The sequence below is a fragment of the Typopeltis vanoorti genome, chromosome 1 (assembly GCF_054136105.1).
Source record: "Typopeltis vanoorti isolate ZY-2024b chromosome 1, IOZ_Tvanoo_1.0, whole genome shotgun sequence".
Taxonomy (NCBI): Eukaryota; Metazoa; Arthropoda; class Arachnida; order Uropygi; family Thelyphonidae; genus Typopeltis; species Typopeltis vanoorti.
In genome coordinates, this window is record NC_143549.1 from 186416506 (window position 1) to 186439227 (window position 22722).

The window sequence follows — 22722 nt, forward strand, 5'->3', positions numbered from 1 at the left end:
CTAAATATGAGGATAATCTTCTTGAATGGCAGGCAATATCACGTAGAGTAATGTGGGCAAATATCAGACTGGTGAAACTGGATAATGAGTTTTAGAATAATATTACACTGGGTTTTTTTTATGGACCAATGAATTTAATGATAAATTATGCCAACAAGTTTCACCAATTGGGCTGTTTCGCTTCTTCAGGGCATACAAAATGGTAAAGACAACTCAGAGTCGCTAGTACATAGAACAAACATGTATAACATAAATTAAAAAGGTGCATAACATCATACACATGGAGCATGTGTTTCATTAGTTATTGTTGTGTGCGCACACTCTGTAGTTTGCAGCAAAATTAAATTCTGGCAAGCTTAGCGATCTTATTAGGGTTTTCCATATGTCAGGCAGGATCATTCCTTGATTTCTGTTTAGGCTACTTTCAGAACGAAGAACCACTGTGGCTTCTTTGAAATTGCAACACCAGAAATCTTCTAGATAAGACATGGAACTTTTGTCCCCATCAGTGGTGTGGCTTGTGTTGAAGAAGTGGAGGGCTAATCCGGAGCTATCTATTCTGTTGTTTCAGAATAGATCCCCCAGCCCCCATATTTTACATCACCCTAAATCCAGGTCCACAACATATTTTAGCCCCAAAATCAGATTCCTGATATTTTCTTGGCTTTTATTTTCTTTGCTATGGTTTTATATCAGTAATGTTTATAAGATGTTTTCTGATTATAATTGCAAATTCTCTGCACTGCTGATCTCTTCTTCCAGCGTAGTACATTCTTCTTTCAGTTAGGTCTGCCATACCTTCAGCTATCTAATGTGTCTCTGAAATTCTGATAATTTTCCATCTAGTGTTTAGCTCCTCTTCAAGTAGTCTCAGTTACCAGTTTTATGCAGTGTTCTGATATATAGAGTCGAGATGTAAAAATATCTTCTTGAGGACCGCATAGCCAATTTTTCACCTGCCCTCCTCGAGACATGGTAGCATTATCGTTAAGCTTCAGTATCATATCCATGCAACTGTTAGCAAAATTGTGTAAAAGACTTGACAGTTCTTTGTTGCAGTTGCTGTTCCTGTAGAGAGCCTTCTCTAGCATGAGAATGCCTCTATTACATGTTATTATATCCTATTGTATGGAACTTCCCTGTTATATGCACTAATAATAAAATTCCCATGCATACCATCCCACATGGCCAATTATTTTTTGTCCACAGTATGAGAATTTGCAGTACTCATCAATCTGCTATATGACCCTTTGGTGTGCAAATAAAAGAATCACTAGAAGTTCTAGTACCTAGGTATGCAACACTGCATGGAAACCACTAAAATACACTACCTCTGTGGCATATATACCACCATGCAGCTCTTCTTTGTGGATTAGTCACACATTCCATCCTATCTGCTCAGAATCTCTAGTGAGATCTGCAGCTGTCTTCCCTGACAGCATATTATCTAGTCATATCTCACTAGAATGTAGCAATTTTACTGCTGAACTGCATGTCATAGGATCAGGGTTTATAAGGAGCGGGAAGAACAAAGGTTCTCATTCCAGAAAGGATTATTTCAGGAATTTGTTCAGAGTAAGTGTTTGCATTGGTGATAGTGGAAATTCATCAGGCCATGGAGAAAAAAGGCAATTTTAGTGCCAAAGGAAATAAGGCAGGAATTAGCTGCAAGAAGGTCAATCTATAAAATAAAATAATAAAATAAAGAAACATGGATAAGATTGTGTTGGAGTTGCCAAGAGGTATGTTAATATCTGGAATAGGAGCTGATTGGGAAAGGAGTCAGTGTGTTGGTTGGAAGAGAGGCTTATCCAGTAGTTTGGTAGATAAGTGAATAATTTGTGTTAAATCATTACTGGTTTAACACAAATTAGCTTTTAGAAAATCAGCTGTCAAGATAAATGATGAAAAAGGCTAGTGTGATGATCAGAATTACTTGAACAATTGTAAGCAACAAAGTGAGATGAGAAACTGTTGATTCTGGTAGGTAAGTGAAACAGTTTGTGTTAATCATTCTTTAGCAACAGCTGTTCTCCAACAGAAACTGTCAGGTGGACAAATTTGTCCATTTTTTTCTGTCCTCCCAAATTCTTCTTTCTTTGTTAAATCATTACTGATATCAAATAGTTTGGTTTTTATTCCAACTGAATCTGTGAAGATAGAGCAGGGGAAGGCAGGTAAAACATTGAAGTCTTTTAAAGTGAATCTCTCTGTTTGAGTAATTAAGCAGTTAGCCATTAGAAAAGCAACTATCAAAGATAAATAATGAAAAAGGCCAGTGCGATGGTGGTCAGAATTAGGTGAGCAAATGAAAAGCAGCAAACAGATGACAAATCTTAATCCAGAGAAGATCATATGGAGGGAAGTGGCATTCACAGTTTGGTCATTTCTGTCATGAAATATCAATCTGACAAGTGCATGTGTTGTCTTTTTCTTATGGAAAAAAAAAGCGGAATATAGTTTGAATAGATAAGAGTGATATGGGGTGCATGTAATTAATGTTTATGTTGAAGTCCTGGTGTTGGCAAAGTGGAAGTGGTGTTGTGGTGTTGTAGCCATTTTTTGGTAAAATTTTTTGAACTTGCAGTGTCTTTCATGGTTTAGTTATGTAGAAACTTGCAGAGTAGGAGCATGCAGGTCAAAAAAACTTGTGCTTAAACGAGTGCCCAGACTCCTTTCAGGTATGATCTAGCAGAGGAACTAGTGGCATTGCATGTGTTGAAGAGAGGCAATGAACAGAAACCAAAGATTCTACTCTGAAGATATACAGTTAAATAAAATAAGTACTTTTACTTATTTTGCAAATAATAAAGCAACTGATTTAAAACTCTGGTTGGACAAGAGCAATAAAATTGAGAATTTTGCCAGTCAAGATGGCGACCAACTAAATGTGAACACTTTTTTATGAGATATGCCTACCCATAAAATGATTTTGTACACTTATGGTACATTAGTACTGTGGATGGGCTAAGAATTTTTTTCTATTTTTTTATTTTATATACTCTTTTTTAAAAAATTATTTTCTGCATAATCCAGGAACCTTGCTTTAAAGACCAAACAAACTTTTGTTTTCAAACCACTTCAGTCCTCCAATAAGCAAGGTAGTGGTCTCACACTGGGTGATGAACTTCATCTCCATCCTAATAATCACTAACAACTCTGCCAACCAGACCAAGTTAACTTAAATAATTTGTATAAATACATCAATTTCTCAATTATTGAGTTTCATTGGGAAATAAGTTTGTTGGTTCATTAACTGATGTGGCTCCAGTTAACTGATTATATAGTTATGTAAGAGTTTCAGGAGTCATTTAACCTGCTTAACATGCTGAGGTTTCGTTTATATATTTGAGAGTCATATAATTGAGAGATTACTATATTGTGAAATAAACACATTAATTTGAAATTATTCTCATGAAGTTTGAAGATAATTTTCATTTGGACTCTGTTGAAACAGACATTAGATTTTAGGAAGGCTACCCACCTATGGGATGAAGTCCCTTTCATCTGTCAGTTGTTTTCTGTTTTATTTTTTAAGAAACTACTGTCAGATATGAGGCACGTTGTTGATGAGGCACGAGATTTAGGAGTGTTGGTAGATAAGGAATTGAAATTTAGGGGACACATTGCAAAAGTGACCAAAACAGCTCATCAAATCACTTGGTTGCTGAAGAATACGATGACAAGCAGAGACAAGCAGGTTATTGTTCCTCTGTATTGAGCCTTGATAAGACCCCATCTAGACTACTGTGCTCAGATTTGGTCACCTAGGTTTCTTCTTGATGGGGAGGAGGTGGAGAGGATCCAGAGGCGAGTGACCAAGATGATAGCAGGTCTGTGGAATGAACCGTATGAGAACAGGTTGAGGATTTGTGGGTTGCAAAAATTGGTTGATAGGCAGAGGAGGGGAGATATGATTGAGACATTCAAATTACTGAAGGGTTTCTATAAAATTAATTCAGAAGATATTTTTGAGAACAGGGCTGGTTTTGGGAGGACTAGGGGACATCCATGGAAACTGGGCAAAAGTGTAGTTAGTAAAGGTGTTAGAGCTGGGTTCTTTACTTTTAGAGTAGTGAATGAGTGGAATGCGCTCCCTGAGTCTGTGGTGGATGCTGTGACAGTGAATGAGTTTAAGGCGAGGTATGATAGATACTGTATGAATGTCAAATAGTTGTGATGAATATGATTTGGGGCCTCCCTCGATGAGTCCAATGACTCCCTGGAGTTGCCCGTAATAATAGTAATAATAAAATATATGTACTTCCCATACAGTTTCATTGCATTATATTGCTAAAAAAGGGCTATTTTTCAGCTGTTACAAAATGATAAAATACCATGCAATTTTACTATATATAAGACAAATGCTTTGGAATATGAGAGATTGCCTTGGAACTCTCAGAGTTCTAAATTGTAGAACTTTGAAGGATATAGTTTTTTTACATTTAAATGGACTGTTAAAGAGAGCTAGATGTAGGTCTTTTTTTTTTTTGAAATTTTGAAAACTGTACTCTGCATTCAGAATTGATGTGCCAGTAGCTACCACATATTTTAAATACTGTCATTTCTAAATTCTTCACAGATTTCTGTATTGTCAATTAGACAATACAAAAAAATGAATTCCTTCTGTGAAAACATTTTAAAACTTTGAACTTAACAAAAAATAAATAAATAAATAAAAGCATCAGTAGAAACAATAAGCTCTGAATTTATGAGTTTGCTCTAAAGCAGCATCCTTTCTTCTGGATCCAAATTATTATGATTTACATGTACATATTATTTGTGCACTTTCAAAATTGGATACTATCTTTCTTCTAGCTAAAAATAGACTTATGCAGTGATTTCTGCCAAACAATGCGGGTATTCCACAAATTGACATGATAGCACAAGATAAAAGTGTATAATATTAAAAGAAAGGAAAAGAGTGATGTATTTAATAGCCATGTATTTCAGCCTGAAAATTACAGGTTATCATCAGTGGCATCAAGCAAATTGAATGCAAAGTAGAACATAAAAAATGAATTATTTAAAATAGTTTTTGTTCTACTTTGTAATCACACTGCTTGATGCCACTGATGGCCTGTAATTTTCAGGATGAAATATATGGGTATTAAATATATTATTCTCTTCTTCTGTTGATTAATTTGTGAAACCTTATGTCACATGTATTGCTGAAACAACACATTGTATTGCTGGTACAGTACTTTTTTTTTATTATAATTATTTCATAGTAATCCAGTGAGACTCATGTTATTCTGAACCACTGAAGTATACATAAGATGAAAGATTTTCAAAAGACAGAATCTGAAAAACAAACAAAAAAAAGAGAAGTACATCAAATTGACACTATATATATATACACACTATATGTAGACATACTGATAAGGGAAGACCACTTGCAGTTTAGTATCTTTCCTCAATTTCTGTTGTATATTAATAGCATACTAATGCCCGATTCTAATGAAGTTAGCCACAGTACCAAGGAAATTAGCTGATCTAATTAAGTTGTCTATGTGGTAAACAGAGTGCAGCAAGCATTTCATTATAACGGACATTCACAGAGGTTTATGTATGTGAATATTCTTTAATAAGAGAAATATAGTTGATTCTAACAGTAGTAAAGATCCTGACCAAAGTTCCATATGGTGCGATCTGTGATAAAAGAAATTCATTATTCACTGAAGTAAGCCATCTACTATGACAAACTATTCCTGTGGATCCTTATACGTTAGCTGTAGTGAGAGTTGGTAGTATTTGAATTGCAAGAAATAATTCTACTTGCAAAAAATAAAGTAAAGTAGTTTTAAATGTATTAAAAATAGTTTGCCTTTAAATCAGATCAGAGTTTAAAAGGAGTTTGAATCAGAATGTAACACTAAGGCAGAGAGAACAGTTTCAAAAATTGTGTCTGTGTGTGAAATATCAGCTGGAAATGTAAACCAGAATTCTTCGTTAACTCACTGTCGGTAGCACAAGTAATTATGACCAGTAAGCATCAAATTGGACTTAGTGTTTCTGCAATTTCTGGAAATACTGTATATGCATAAACATGTTTTGTTAAACAGCAACATCACACTTTTGCATTTGTATTGTACTTAAATCTGTTTATATTTTTTCTTAACTCAGAAAATGAACTATCTGCAGATACCTACAGATATTTTTTATGTTGTAAATGTAAACCAGAATTCTTCATTAACTCACCGCCGTCGGTAACACAAGTAATTATGACCAGTAAGCATCAAATTGGACTTAGTGTTTCTGCAATTTCTGGAAATACCGTATATGCATAAACATGTTTTGTTAAACAGCAACATCACACTTTTGCATTTGTATTCTACTTAAATCTGTTTATATTTTTTCTTAACTCAGAAAATGAACTATCTGCAGATACCTACAGATATTTTTTAATTGTTTAATTTCTCATTTCAGTAATTTAAGCATGGGACATAAGAATTTTCTATAGTGTGTAAAGGTAAATCAGAACATATGTGTAATATACTTAGTATAATAGCATTACCAAATGTGTATATGTAAAATTGTCTGATTCACTCAGATATACTTACAAGGTTTCTTAAGTTAAATATTACTGCTGAAATCTACATATAGTTTAAATTCTTAGTTTTGTTCAATTGTAAATTATTGTAGTTGCATCTTTCTTTTCCTTTTTTTTACATAAATTAAGATGGCTGAATGCTGAAAGAAATTTGTCCTAAAATTTTTGTTGTTGTCATTATTATTTAATTATAATTTTGTGAAGTTTTAAAATGGTTTAAAATAATATAATTATTGATACATTGTAATGTGGCTCCATACATACAAATGTGTTGAAGCAGACAACCACCAACAGCAGTTAATGTGAGAGTATTATGGGGGGGGACTTTAAAATTATTTTTATATATTGTATCATTTTATTGAATCACTCTTCTTTATTCAGGTAAGATAGATGAAAATTTGAAATTTTCTTGTGAAATTCCACATACTATTTCAGTGGCTGCAGATTCCTGTCAGCCATTTTATTATACTGTTTACATTATTGGCAGTCTGATTCATTGGTGTTATGTCATTCATGAATGAGTGCCACTTTTGTTCATGTAGAAACAGCTGAGAACTAGAATTGAGAGAAAAAAAGGAAACATTCAATGAAGAGAATGCAGAGAGAAGTTCTCATTCTATCTGCATATCTCATTCATACCTAAGGAAAGAGATGAATCATTAAAAATGGGTTTAATAAAATTAGTTTAATCCTTTTTCCAAGTGTGAGCAAACAAAGTTTGTGCCTGAAAGTATATTCAGGACTGGGGTAAGGTGGTAAAACCACTGAAGGCTCCCACTGAAGAGACCTCAATAAAGGTCGAAACTAGTCTGGGTAGTGGCCCTTCCCTTAATGTATAACATTAGACATATCTGCAAGGAGATGTGTTTTGCATTATAGGAGATACTGAGATAGGAGTGTTGGTAGCTTGCTCCACCTTTGCAACGAGTTGCCCTGGTGTTGTACCACCTTACCCCAGTCCTGAAGATACTTTCAGGCGCAAACTTTGTTTGCTCACACTTGGAAAAAAGATTAAACTAATTTTATTATACTCTAACCAAGTAAAAAATAAACTTTCAGTAAAAATGGGTTTTACTGATCTATTTGCAAATATTATAAAGGGGGAAAAAAATCCTTTTTTTTTTCTAGTATGCTTTGTTTGCAAATATTAAATTATGAGATATTCTTATAGTGTTTAAAAAGAATAGTGGCTAAATAGAACCTAATATTGTTTCATAAAGGATACAACACTCAAGAAACTAACTCTATTAAACGGATTTCATTAATCTAGTGTTAATGCTAAATGTTCATCATGTGTTACTTTTGCTTACAGATCATGTTGCCTATATACAAGATTTAAATCTGATGTGAATTGCTTGTTTAAGTACATCAGTAGTATTTTATTTCTTTCTTTCTGCATTATATGAGAATATTTGTTGCCATATGTTCAGCAAAGAAAGCAAGAGGAAAAATAGTATCCACATACTCAGAAGGCAAGGAAAGCAGGTCTGGAAGATATTCTGAATTATTTCATTGTACAATGAAACCTGTGGAAAATTCATGACTAAACAAACACACGTAATAACCACAGTAATAAGTTTTAATGAGTAAATATTTCATACATCCTAAGTATCAAAGGACATCATCAGGACAGTTAATTCAAACAATACTAGGAATAGAGAATAGACAATATATGTAGATTGTCTTACTATGGACAGACAGGTAGATCTGTTCATAAGCGTATTTCGGAACATCAAGACTATATCCGTCTTATCAGACCGCAGAAATCTGAACTTGCACAACAGAGTTCAAAACCCAAACATAGGATCCATTGGAAAAAGACCAAACTTCTGCATAGATCTTTATATAAACATGAACGTTTATATAAATAAAGTGCTGAAGCCCTACTTCACAGACAAAATCTAAACCATAATGACGTTCTTGCTATTCTTCAAGTATGGGAAACTGTCATACAAAATTGTGTAAAATAATAATTTTTTATAGTTTGGTGATAAGGGAGACCCCTTCCAAGTGAAGTAACTGGATGTAATAACAAATTTGAATAATTCAACAATATCAGATGGAAATTTTTGAGAGTTAACAAGTGTACTGTTTCCTTATGGGGAATATTAGTGAAGAGGGAGACAATGTCAAAGCTAATTAGCATGTCAGTTTCCAACAGTTGAATGTCTTATTTTTGCGTGAAACTCTGTTGAATTTTTAATTGATGAGGCTGAGTGGCCTATTTGAAGATGGAGAAGATAAAAATCTTCATAATTTATAAGTTGGGCTGCTAATAGAATTGTTTTATATATATGTTATCTTATTTTAATGTAATCTTTTTTTTTCCTCCACATATATTTTAATTTAATTCTATAATACGCTACTGCTCGCATATTGGGATTCCATTGTAATCATGCGCCCTAACTGGTGTTATTCCTAGTATGGTTTGAATTAACTATACTGATGATGTCCTTTGATACTTAGGATGAAATATTTACTTATTAAAACTTATTACTGTGGTTATTACATGTGTTTGTTTAGTCGTAATTCTGAATTATTGCTAATGTACATTATTTTGTATTCTACTGAAGAATTTTCTCAGTATATGAAGCAAGCCTCACACAAAGAAAGAAAGGATTTTATATTTTCCTGTTGCTGTTCTTTTGAGGTAGGAGCTATTTTCTTTGTGATTAACTATTAGAAAGTTATCCACTTGAGTGGGGCAATTTTTACATATACAGAGAAGAGTAAATAATAAAGGCATTTAAATATCTTCTTGCAAATTCTTTTTTAACTGTTCTGGACACAGTTTAAAAAGAATTTCATTTAGTTGATTTTTATTAAATGCATTATTGTCTGATTATTATGCAAGTCATATAGTAGTTGTATGTTGCTAAGTTCTTCATTTCATCTCATGCTAAGATTATAGCCAGTTTTTGTTATGGCTCTTTTGAATATCTTCTGTTCATTTGTATGTTTGAAGTGAAAGTGATTGAGTTAAATATATACTGTATAGAAATTTTATTTGAAAATTCTTGCTGACTTAATTTTCTGTAAATAATTTCATTTTTTTATTTTCAAACAGTCAAAATCCTTTCTTTTTTGCTTAAGGGTCAAAGCTGTAGAACTGAGAGGAGACCTCCACATAGCCTTTAAAGGAATGTGGAGAACCCACCAGGGCCTCTGACCTAATGTCCAATCCTCACCTTCTCGTGGTGCACCCTGTTAGGTATCTACCTGGATAATGAACGAACAAGGATGGGCTGGCAATTTGAGATTTAGTCGCACAAATTGTATTCTTATTGGCTAAAACCACAATATTAAATGATAGCACAACATGATAGGATTTCATGCCGGCTGGGGTGTTGCCCAGTTAAACAAGGCCCCCGTTGTTTTCGCCAGGGAACCAGGGTGAACAGCGAAAAGTCAGCTACTGGAACAAATCCAAACACACACCCCAACTCAATATCACCAGAATTGAAGATCGGTACTATCAACATAAGAAGCCTGAATGGCAAAAGAAATGGAGCTAGTTGAGGAATTAGATAAGTACCAGATCGACATAATTGGGGTGACTGAAACAAAAAAGACCAAAACTGGTGAGCTCTTTCTGAGCAATAAATACAAAATGTTATATTCAGGCAATTACAATCAAGGAAAAGAAGTTGTAGCCATAGTATTCAACACTAAATACGAGGCTAATCTTCTTGAATGGCAGACAATTCCAAGTAGAGTGATGTAGGCAAATATCAGAATGGGAAACTGGACAATGAGACTTATTTGTGCCTATGGTCCCACAGAAGGTTCTCCTAAGGTAGAAGTGGAGGAATTTTTTGAGGCTTTAGAAAAAGCAACTGACACAATGAAAAATGAAAAGTTGGTCCTTGTTGGAGATCTAAATAGCAGACTAGGAAATGATTGTCGGACATACAAAAATATTTTGGGACAATTTGGAGAAAAGTGCAAAGCTAATAATAATGGCAAATACTTGTTGGATTTCTGCTCAGGACATGGACTGGTTATTACTAACACCATGTTCAAACATAAAAATGTGCACAAATTCACATGGAGAGAAGAGGCAAGGAATAAAAAAAGTCTCATTGACTATACTATTCTTGATAGTGATGTTTTCTCTCTGGTGCAGGACACTAGAGTGTACAGAAGATTTGAAATTGGAAGTGATCACCATTTATTCTTGAGCAGGATAAAATTGAATTTCATATTGAAAAGGAGAACATGTAAAAAAGTTTTAAAATGAATAAAAGTTGAGCAGCTATCAGATGTGAACTGTAGACTAAAATATACAAACATTATACAAGAAAAATGAAAGAGTTGGAGATTCAGTGGCAAGCTCTGAAGAAAACATTGATTGATTCTGCCAGAGAAGCATGTGGTGAGGTTGTCTGCAAGGAGAGAAAAATCAGAACTCCCTGGTGGACACAGGACGTTAAACAGGCAGTGAAGGAAAAGAAGAAAACATATCAAAAGTTCCTGGCAAATAAGTCAGCTTGTGCTCTTAGAGAATACAGAGACAAATGTAAGAAAGCTAAACACTGTGTAAAACTAGCTAAACAGAAGTCATAGGAAGACTTTGGTAAGAAAATAGAAAATATCAAGAAGGTGGCAAGATATTCTGGAGGTTGTTGAAGAAGCTCAGAAATGGAGGAAAGAGTGCTGTAAAAGGAATTAGAGATGATAAAGGTGATATGAAAACTGGAGAAAAAGATATCCTTGAAGTATGGAGTAATTACTTCAGAAAATTGCTAAATGAAACTAGCAGTGATGACAGCACAGTGATAAAAAAACACTGACCAGGCATGCAATCAGGAATACATAACCATGCTTGAAGTAGAAAAAGCCATCAAAAGTCTGAAATGTGGAAAGGCAGCTGGATTAGATGATATTAGACCAGAAATGCTCAAGTATGGAGGTATAAAAGTTTTACAGTGGCTACACTGCATAGTTCAGAGGGACGAATTCACAATGACTGGAGTAGAGCTCTCATAGTACCCATATATATAAAAAGGGAAATAAAACTGATTGTGAGAATTACAGAAGTATTTGTCTACTGAGTGTTCCTGGTAAGAATTATGCCAGTAATTCTTGAGAAACGGTTGAAAAGGATTGTGAAATAGAAGCTTGGTGAGGAACCAGCTGGATTCAGGCCAAATAGAGGCTGTCAGAATCAGATATTCACTTTACAAGAAATAGTTGAAAAGTCATGGGAATATAACAAAGATCTGTATTTAAGTTTTATAGATCTAGAAAAAGCATATGACTAGGTGCCAAGAGAGAAGCTATTCAAAACGCTACAGTTGAATGGTGTCAGTGGATCATTATATCAAGCAATACTTAGTTGTAAGTCAGCAGTTAGAATTGAAGGAAGTACAGGGAGATTTTTTAATGTTAAATCTGGTGTCAGGCTAGGATGTACATTTTCACCTCTGTTATTCATTATCTATATGGATTACATTATGAAGGAAAGTGATATTAAACCTGATATCAAAATTGGAGATGTTAATGTCAGCTCCTTGCTTAATGCGGATGATGTTATACTTCTAAATAAATCCGCTACAAGTCTGCAAGATTCCATGACTAAATTGATAACTGTTGTGATAGATATGGTATGAAGGTCAGCAATAACAAGACAAAGATAATGAAAATAGGCAGAAGCATTGAAATTATCAGCTGCATTGTGAACGGAGAATCTATAGAACAAGTAAAACATTTCAGCTACTTAGGCACGATTTTTAGTGAAGATGGTAAATTAAATATGGAAATAGACAACAGAATCAACATAGTATGGTAGGAAGGCAACTGAATAAATTTATATGGACTTAACTTATTGATCTGAGAGCTGGGCAGAAGTAAAACACATGACCAAAGACTAGAGACTGCAGATATGAGAGTCCTGAGAAAGATTAGGGGCTGAACAGATGGCATCAATGGCAATATCATATTAAAAACAGAGATATTATGAAAGAACTTGAGATTGTTAGCATCCAGGAATGTGTTAGCAGAGCTAACAATAATCTCAGGTGGTATGGTCACTTAAACAGAATGGGCGAGGAAAGATCTGCTACAAGTCTGCAAGATTCCCTGACTAAATTGATAACTGTTGTGATAGATATGGTATGAAGGTCAGCAATAACAAGACAAAGATAATGAAAATAGGCAGAAGCATTGAAAATATCAGCTGCATTGTGAACGGAGAACCTATAGAATAAGTAAAACATTTCAGCTACTTAGGTACGATTTTTAGTGAAGATGGTAAATTAAATATGGAAATAGACAACAGAATCAACAAAGCTGGTATGGTAGGAAGTCAACTGAATAAATTTATATGGACTTAACTTATGGATCTGAGTGCTGGGTCAGAAGTAAAACACATGACCAAAGACTAGAGACTGCAGATATGAGAGTCCTGAGAAAGATTAGGGGCGTGAACAGATGTCATCAATGGCAATATCATATTAAAAACGGGGATATTAGGAAAGAACTTGAGATTGTCAGCATCCAGGAATGTGTTAGCAGAGCTAATCTCGGGTGGTATGGTCACTTAAACAGAATGGGCGAGGAAAGATTAGCTAAACAAGTGTTCTCTGCCAGGTTGGTAGGAAAAAGACCCAGAGGAAGACCAAGATATAGGTGGATTGATACGGTAAAAAATGCCTTAGAAGATAGATATATAAATATAAGATCTGACAATGTTGTACCTTTGACAGGAAACAGATTCATTTCGCAGAAAATTGTAGGTAGGACGTTAGTAATGATATAAATTTTTCATATAGTACTATCATATCCTGTCCACCCCTTGAGGGTAAATGTCAGGAATTTGATGATGATGAATATTTACCTAGTGTGTTGGGGAAAACTCCCTTTTTTATTATATTGATGCTGAAAAAATTGATAAAGTAAGAGGATAATAAGATATAAATACAATAACATTAATGGGTTAAATAAGATGACATACTTATGTTTATCATTTTCATCAACCTAATTCCATTAGTTTTAAATATACTTGATCTAGCAGTGTATTCTAGTGTGCCTATGCAGACCTGTGGAAATGGCATTTGCTTCAATAGTGCTAGACTGCCCAAAGACCATTATAGCTTCCATTCTAGTCACCAAGTAGGGTTCCCCTCACAGAAACCCAAGGTTTTTTAACTTGGAGCTCAAAATCTCAACTAGAGAATTCATGCTATTTCAGATAGAATATATACTTGTTATCATTTAGGGATATGAGATGGCAGCTGTAATCTCTCCCCTGAAAAGCCTGGATTGATTGATAGTTTGAAATCTCTATCAGTGATAGTTGAAGCTTGGACAGAGGCTGTCTGCTGACTTCAAACAATTCTCCTTTGGGAATGAAAGGCATTAGAGGATCTGTTTTTTTATTTTATTTTATTTATTTATTTTATTTTTTGATCCAGCAGTACAGATGTGAATTATATATGGGGAGGGATTTTTAGTTGGGTAGCAAGACATATACTGCTTCATTCACTTCCTGCCTGTCTCGGTAACTTAGTTGGCAAAAGCCACTGTTTGTTTACTATTAAGGCTGGAAATTTGAATCCCATGTAACTTGTGGATGGTTGTAAAAGCCTGTTCTGGACTAGCTTGCTTAGCTCGTTGAGTATATATGCTTTTTTTTTTTTTTTTTAATGACTGCTTTTCAAACCACTTTCTAGTGGTGCAAAAAAGGAGAAGGGGATCATTCAGTGAGGAGTAAGTTTTAGATGTGCTTTGAACTCGACAGGAATTATGTATTTACATTTCAAATTCTCTTTCCTTGTAGGATGAATTCACATTTCACCACTAGGCACATTATGCTGTAAGAGTTCTCTCTTAATATCTGTTAAGAAACCATAACACACAAACTTTCATGGAAGTGAAATCTGTTTTGGATGACTTCATAGGTAGAACTAAATAATCTATTTTACATTTAATTTCTTGTTTTATCGGTATTTGCTCTTCTCTTAAACTGACAATTCTCCATGTGTAATGTCTACTCCTCATACCCATCTTCACCACACTCTTAACTCCCAGGGATAGCTTCTGCTTCTTCCCCTCTCACCTTCAACTCTTATTTTTATAATCCCCTCTAGATTAATTTTATAAAATCCCCTCACTAACTTAAACATGTCTCTCATGTCTTTTCCTCCTATCCGCATCTCATGTCTTTTCCTCCTTTTCCTATCCGCCAGACTGTAATCTACATTTCTTTAACCTTTCTTTATAGCTGGCATTCTAGAGTCCTGATATTGTCATAATCAGTCTTCTCTGGATCCTCTCAAATGTTTCTACATCACATTGAAAACCAGGTGACCAAATCTGAGCACAGTAGTCCAAGTGTGGTCTGACCAGTGCCAGTCTCTGATTCATCTAACAATATACTATCTATTGCCATCACAGTTTGTACACCAACTTATGTGGTAGTTTCTATCAAATGCTTTTGCAAAGTCCAAGAAGAATATCACTATATGATTCTCCCTTATTTAACACCCTCATCACCTTGTCATAAAATGCAAGTAAATTGCTAAAATAAGATTATCCTTTACATATCATGCTGATCATCATAAAGAATACTATGTCCATCAACATGGCAACAGGACATTGGATCCCACTGATGGTGGTCCTGAAGATAGGGTTAAAAAAAGCCTTGGGAGAAGATAATGAAGAATATGGGAAGCACATAAAAGGAATAAAGAGAGTCAGTATAGCAGATCCCCTTCACCATGAACACATCAAGGGGGTGATGGATTTAACCATTGAAGTGTGCTATTTCTTGTAGGAGCATATATTTGAAAACACCTTGACTATAACTGCAGTTATACAGACTGGTCTATAATTGGAAACTTCTGCCTTGGAACCACAAATTCTTTCTCTTATGTCTTGATTTTTAAAAGAATTTGAAATGTAATTAATTCTCTGATAGGACAGTTAATCCTATTAATCACCCTCTCAGTGTATTATGGTTGTTGGTTTCATGTGTTCTTTTGGCCAGTTGGGTAAACTCTGTTGTCCCCTTATGGGCAGAAAGAGTGATAATCCTGATAAACTTTTTCATGTCCTAGATTGAATTCAAACCCACGTCTTTCCAACCAGAATCTTTGTTTCCAAATGGTAAAATGTAATTGACATTTTTGCCATTCAGAACTATACTAAGGTCTGCAAAAATTATTTAAGATGGTGAAACTGAAGATTTTTTTCTCTTTTAATTGTTCCAAAAAGTAGTTAGCAAGAATAGCAGATAGTTGCCTCCTGTGACAGTTCCTTCACCTTTTCCATAGACTTTATTCTTCCACAGGAAGTATTCTGTGTTACCACCAAATATAAATATTTCTAATTGGCAGGAAAGTCATCATGAAATCACTGTTCTAGAGAATCAGCTAGGAAGAAGATTATTGGATGAAGAGATTTATTGGTGAAAACTCATGATATTAGAAGGATCAAGCTTTACATTTAATTTTTTTGAGGCTATGGTTGCAAGGAATTTAGTAGTTTCCTTTATCCCTAATAATTGTGGGAATTCAATTAGCATTTTTGCATTTTTTTTTTTTTTCCTGTCCATATTTTAAAAATATGGACAGAAACAGAAAATTTTTAGAACATCTTACTCGGTTGCATATATAATTTATCCAGCTTACTTAGACTTCTTGCAAAAAATAACTCCCCTGAAAGGATTAGAATTGTAGTATGCAGTGGAACATGAGTTTTCCATAACTTGTTCTCTGTCTGTATCCATTTATTGTAAATCCACATTCACTGAGCTCTGTATCACCCATCTGCACATCTACCTTCCCAAAAATACATAGTAGTCAAGAAGACCTCATATTTCTTCCTCTGAAGCACTTCTCTAGTAAGAAATCTTAACTATTATGTGCATAATTGTGAACTGTTATGTGAATATGATACAAAATGATTTTTTGTTAATTTACTGTTTCCTCTCCTCATCTGCCAAATAATCAAGGTAAAATTATGCCTTTAAATGTGGTCAGAATTATCAAAAAGTTCTTACTACAACCTTTAAACCTATCAACAATTTTTTTTTTTTAATTATTTTATTTTATTTTATTATTATTTTTTTAAAGCTTGTGTCTGGTTGGCCCAGCACACAAATACTAAACACATAGGATACTTTGGAATAATTCCAAATTTCTAATTGATTCAAAATTTTCAAATTCAAAAGAATTCAAAGGTTTATTCAAAGAAAGCTCCATATCCTTATTTTGTCCTAATCTTAATCTCAGAAATGATTATTCCATTCTCAGTTTGCAAAATAATTGTTATTCCTAATTGCATAAAGTAAGAGTTTGTTTTCAATCCCTTAGTTCCTATTAGTAATATTATAAGTTGAATGTAGTGCGTGCACACACGCTCACTTGCATTTAAAAGATGGCCATTGTTAAGCATTGCAGTTATTATTAAGTTAGGAAATCTCATAGATTCTGTAACCTCTGTAGAACAGGGAATGTTTTTTTTTTTTTTTTTTTTTTTTTTTTTTTTTTTTTTTTTTTTGCTATTTAGCACCCTGTAGTAGGAGAGAAAATAAGCAAGGTGTAATTATTTTCTCCCAGAAAGTTCAACTAACCTTCTACTAACAGTATATAAGATAGTGTTCAAACCACATTTAGATCAGAAAATAAGGTTAGAAATGAAACAGTTGATCATAGACTATAGGCTACAGATTTAAGTTTCTAAGGAAAATTGATAGTGGGCTAATCATATTTGTTACAGAATCGCATTTTAATATCTTAAATTAAGAAGCTGAAAAAAATAATATTATTAGTGTTTGAAAAGTTGAGACTAGTTATGATATTTGATATTCTCTGACTTGAGCCAGATACATGCTGGGCATTTTATGCAAATCTCTCTCTCTCCAGCTAATTCTTAAGCATGCAGTAAGTCAATCTGAGACATCTGACATAGGACAGCAAATGATGTTGGTAGCTTCCTTCACTTGTGTGTTGAAGCCAAACATGTATCCTTATTGTGTATATTTAACCATCAGAAATCACTGGAGTGAAAAGCTAAGGCTGCGGGTTAGATGTTCTGTTGACAACTACTAGCACCTCTATCTCTACATCTACTGCATGTAGTCATGCTTTATGCATTATTTTAAAGCAAAAAAAAAAAAAGTATATATTTTTTTTTTTCATCAAGAACTCCAGTTTTTTTAAATAATGAATTACACATTATCTCTACATAATATTCCTCATCACAGTCTTCTTTCCTTGCAGTACCTGGTACTGAAGAATCATCATTTTTGGAGTCAACATCCTTGCTGGAGGCAAGGTTTTGTTTTTTAAACACTTGATTGATGATTTGATTCTGTTTTGTAATGTTTAATCCAATATTCCCATCACAGTTGTGGACAGTAAAAAAATTAGCTTTGTTTTTTTATAATGAGAGTCAAATTTTACTTGCAGACTTATGTATTTGTTTTTTTTGTTCATTACTAAAATCACAGAAGGTATCCATCTATCTTATGCTCAGCTCATGTTTCATGTGACTTACTGTGGAGAAAGAACTTCTTCCAGTGATACATGTAAACTGGCAGACAATTCCAGTTATACAATTTCTTTTTCAGCAGTTGATGCATAGTTATGGCGGTGCTTGTTTCCCACTTCAGTCATCATCAAAAGCTTCCCTTGTATATTTAAAATGCTTCTGGTCCATAGCCATTATTTTATAGTACCTACATATTATATAATATTTATATATATTATTTCATAGTATAAGAGAGTGCTGGTAGAGGGAGAACATTTCAGTCTCCTGTTACATATGATCTGAAAGAAAAAAAGTCTAGATATTAATTATTAGCACTATATTATAGCTTTAGTGTAATTTATTCTGGTTTGGTTGTGATTGAGTGTGTCATGTTAGGATTTGGAAGTTATTCAGTTTCAAGCACTTTTTCAGAATAACAGTTAACAGAAGCAAAAATGGCATTAAGAACTCGTTTACAGGCACATGGTGCAAAAACTGAGCATATTAAGCAGTGTTGATTTTACCAAAAATGATTCATTGTCAGGAGTGTAGTATGTATCCATGGACAAATGTGACAGGTGTGTTGTTGAGAAATTAAACAAGAGAAGTGAGAGAACGAAGGCCTGTAGAAAGTGTGATAATGGATTGCAGTGATTTGAATGAAAGTTGGGAACTGGAAGTGAAGAATACCAGATGAAAGGCACTGGTGGATTAAGACTAAGAATGATAGCCAGAAGAGTGAGCGTGAGAATATAAGTGTGGAGAATGTGATTGTGAACATGGAAGTGATTAAAAATGGAAAACCGGGCATAATTATGGAAGTGTGTGACTGACTGACGAAGCAAGAGCTGACATGATTGTGGAGAAGGAAGAAAGTCTGAATGACAAAGCAAATAGTGGAAATGATTGTTGGAATGTAAGAATTGAAGAAGAAAATGGTTAAGATGAGGAATGTGGCATGTACAGTCTGAAATTAGACATATGGTGATTACTGACAGAAGAGTGTGAACGAATAAAATTAAAGACAGTGGAAAGAAAAAAGTTGTGAATAAGAAGTAAGTGTACAAGGGTTTGTTGGAATGAATGATTTGGTTGAGCAGAGGGAGAATGAGAATGGATATCAGGAGATTATTGAGGAGAGTGAAAGATAGCAGTGTGATAGGAAGGGTAGTTTGCATGTTGCTCAGGTATGACAATAATGAGTTGTAGCAGAGTGCAATCTTGAATAGAATGTTAATGGAAATGTGTAAATGGAAAGTTGTGCAGCCTGTGAATGCGTAGGAGGAGCTTAAGGGATGAATCGAACTGTATACGAGCGATGGACTTCATCTGAATGGTTTTGGAATGAGTTATTTGGAAAGGTTGCTGCTGGAAGGATGTGTAATGAGTGATGCAAACAAGATATCAGTGGAAGTCAGAGATGATGTAAATGAGCAGAAGGAGTGAAACTGATGTAGTTGTGAATGGAGAAGGGAATGTGAGAACAGGAATACAAGTTGGACAAGGAAACGGAATGGGCCAGGGAAGTCATGTGGAGGCACTGTGTAAGGAGAGCAGATTCTGAAAGTAGTAATGAATGCTTGTATGTGGCTGGTCAGCACAGGAATGGAACAGTCTGGAATACATTGGGGGGGGGGGGGGGCATGTGTGGCAGAAGGTCAGCAGACAGGACCAGGTGAGGTGAAGTCAGATGGGGGGACTGCACAAGTAGGACTGGTTATAGACCAAGAAATTAATTGTTAAGCTTATTTGCAAAATGCCAAGAGTATCAGAAATTAGATGAAATTATTGTATTGATTGAGTTTATGTGCCTAAAAGTAGTTGAAATAAATGAAACATGGTTGGATGAGGATGACATCTTGATGGGAATAGAAATGAAGGAATATGATGTTTTTTGTGAAGATAGGAAAGACAAGAAGGTAGGGGGAGGGTGCTAATGATGATAGTAGAGGAATTATGTCTGCATATGGTTGAAATACAAGGTGAAAAAAGTGGCAGTAGTTTTGAAGCAGTATAGTGTGAAGTGGAGGTTGGTAGAATGAGATATTTGGTAGGGTGTTGCTACAAGCCAGGGAATGTGGAAGGTGGAAAAAAAGAAATGTATAGGCAATACTTAGCATAGTGACCAAGCAAAGGGGTGATTTCAATTACAGCAGTATGTGAAGAGATAGCATCAGGAAATAAGGAGAATGTTTCATCATGAAGGTTATTTTCTTGATCATAAATTAGTAAATAATAATATTTTTTGGTTTACCGATCAAGTGTTGATCAATTTTATTAACTGAACCAACTAGTTTCGCGACACTTATCTGTTGGCATCTTCAGGGCTTACATAGAGGTTTAAACAATCTTACAATTATGCGTAACTGCAAACTGACAAGAATAACTTTTACAGTTATTCTTGTCAGTTTGCAGTTACGCATAATTGTAAGATTGTTTAAACCTCTATGTAAGCCCTGAAGATGCCAACAGATAAGTGTCGCGAAACTAGTTGGTTCAGTTAATAAAATTGATCAACACTTGATCGGTAAACCAAAAGGAGAATGTTTCTTGAGGAACAACAATCTTAGGGAATATGTAATGGAGAGCACATGAGGGTTAAGAGTCTTAAATCTGGTTATCAGAAGATGTGATTGTGAATAGAGTGTCTAGTCTTCCTCCAGTTGGTGAGAATGACCATAAAGTGATTGCTTGAGTTGCAGCCAGTCATGTGAGAACTTCTATATATAAAAAAAAAGGCAGGGGTTATATGAATCTACAAGGCTGGTGATTATGGAAAGCTTAGGAGAGAACTGGGAACTATAGTATGGAAAGCAGAATTCAATGGGAAGGGGATAGATGCTGCACAGGCATTGATCAAGAACCAGCATTGTCTGAGTATTCCAAAGGTGAAAAGATTAAACGAGGTAGAAGTAAATGGATGATGAAGAGATTAAGTGTGAAATCTGGAAGAAGGGAAACACAAGATGAATATTGGTAATGATCATTTGTATGAAGAGTACAGAGAGCAGGCAGGAAAGTGACTCAGTTGTTAAAGACAGCAAAAGTGTAGTGAGAAGAAATTAGCCAATTAAGATAAGAAATATTCAGGGCTTCCCAAACTTTTATGGGTTGAAACCCACTTTTGAAAAGGGTAATTTTTCATCACTCACTCACTAGCAATGCATATTTTAAAAGGAATGGGGGCTTGGATTTAAACATTGCTTTACTACTTTTAAATTATAGCAATAAATACAAAATGTTATATTCAGGCAATGACAATCAAGGAAAAGAAGGAGTAGCCATAGTATTCAACACTAAATACAAGGCTAATCTTCTTGAATGGCAGGCAGTCTCAAGTAGAGTGATGTGGGCAAATATGAGAATGGGGAACTGGACAATGAGACTTATTTGTGACTATGGTCCCACAGAAGGTTCTACTAAGGTAGAAGTGGAGGAATTTTTTGAGGCTTTAGAGAAAGCAACTTATACAATGAAAAAGGAAAAGTTGGTCCTTGTTGGGGATCTAAATAGCAGAGTAGGAAATGATTGTCAAATATATAAAAATATTTTGGGAAAATTTGGAGAAAAGAGCAAAGCTAATAAAAATGCAAATACCTGTTGGATTTCTGCTCAGGACATGAACTGGTTATTACTAACAATGATCCAACATGAAAATATTATTTGATAATGATGCCAACATTTCTAACAGATACATGTATCTGCCAAGCTAGTCATGTTAATCCAAAATTCATAGCATTCTCAGATAACTTGCTGTCCTCGTTAATCAAGTGGATAAACCATGGATGATGTAAATCTGCCATAGATTGTTGTAAATGTCCATTCAATGATAGGTGCTTTCTTTCCCTGTTGTGAGACCACAACTCTGCTTTTCTTTTGAGAGGCTTGAAGTGGTCTCTGAAGTGCTTTGAAAAAGCACCCATGTTTGTTTGTTGTACTTAGAGAAGGTTTCCATTCTTTTGAGTGTGATTATCATTAAATAATAAGCAATATTTATTCTTTAAGAATCATTTGATTTTAAAAAGTGTCATTTTAGGTTAATCTATATGATATAGTCATTTGCTTTCATTCTGTTGCATTCGTATAATTCTAAATGCCCAATCTGTTTTTATAGCATTCAGGATTTTAAGGCAAAATCTTATAGAGAAAAATTAGATGTTGCTGAGGAAATAGCAAGAGAAAGAGAACGGCAGAAACGAGAAAAAGATTTTAATGTGACAACCTCATACCATCACAGTGCTGATAAGCATAGCCATAAGGACCATAGTAGGCACAGGTAATTTTTTTTTATCCTTTGTGTTGATTTCTTCACACACTGGGGGCTGATTTGGAGTACTTAAAAACTATTAAGTAGACATCTTTCTGAATATTTTGCATATTTACTCAAACCTGTATATTTTTGTTTTATCAATTTGAGTTCCGTTTAAACCTGCTAAAAAAAATAATAATAATAAAATAAAATAAAATAACAGCATTTGCCACAGATATCCTTTCATCACATCTGTTATTCTGAACATTATTTCTGTTCCAAGGAAGATACAAACTGAACACATTAATACACTCTGAAATCAGAGTATTTTTTTTCCTAAATATATTTGTTGGTGTTTCTGGAATAAGTTGTGGCAAACAACAAATGTATTGCTTAATTTAATAAGTAACTAAATGTTTATAAGCTGACAGTTCTTGCTTATTTT

At 34.4% G+C, this 22722-nt stretch overlaps 1 protein-coding gene across 1 annotated transcript in view; it reads left to right on the forward strand.

Annotated features, from left to right (window-relative positions):
- LOC150110705 (uncharacterized) overlaps positions 1-22722 on the forward strand; it is a 146122-nt gene that overhangs the window by 118198 nt on the left and 5202 nt on the right. Inside the window, exon 7 of the mRNA XM_090395837.1 lies at positions 22143-22304. Coding sequence (XP_090251963.1) covers positions 22143-22304 — 162 coding nt within the window. The remainder of the gene's footprint in view (positions 1-22142; positions 22305-22722) is intronic.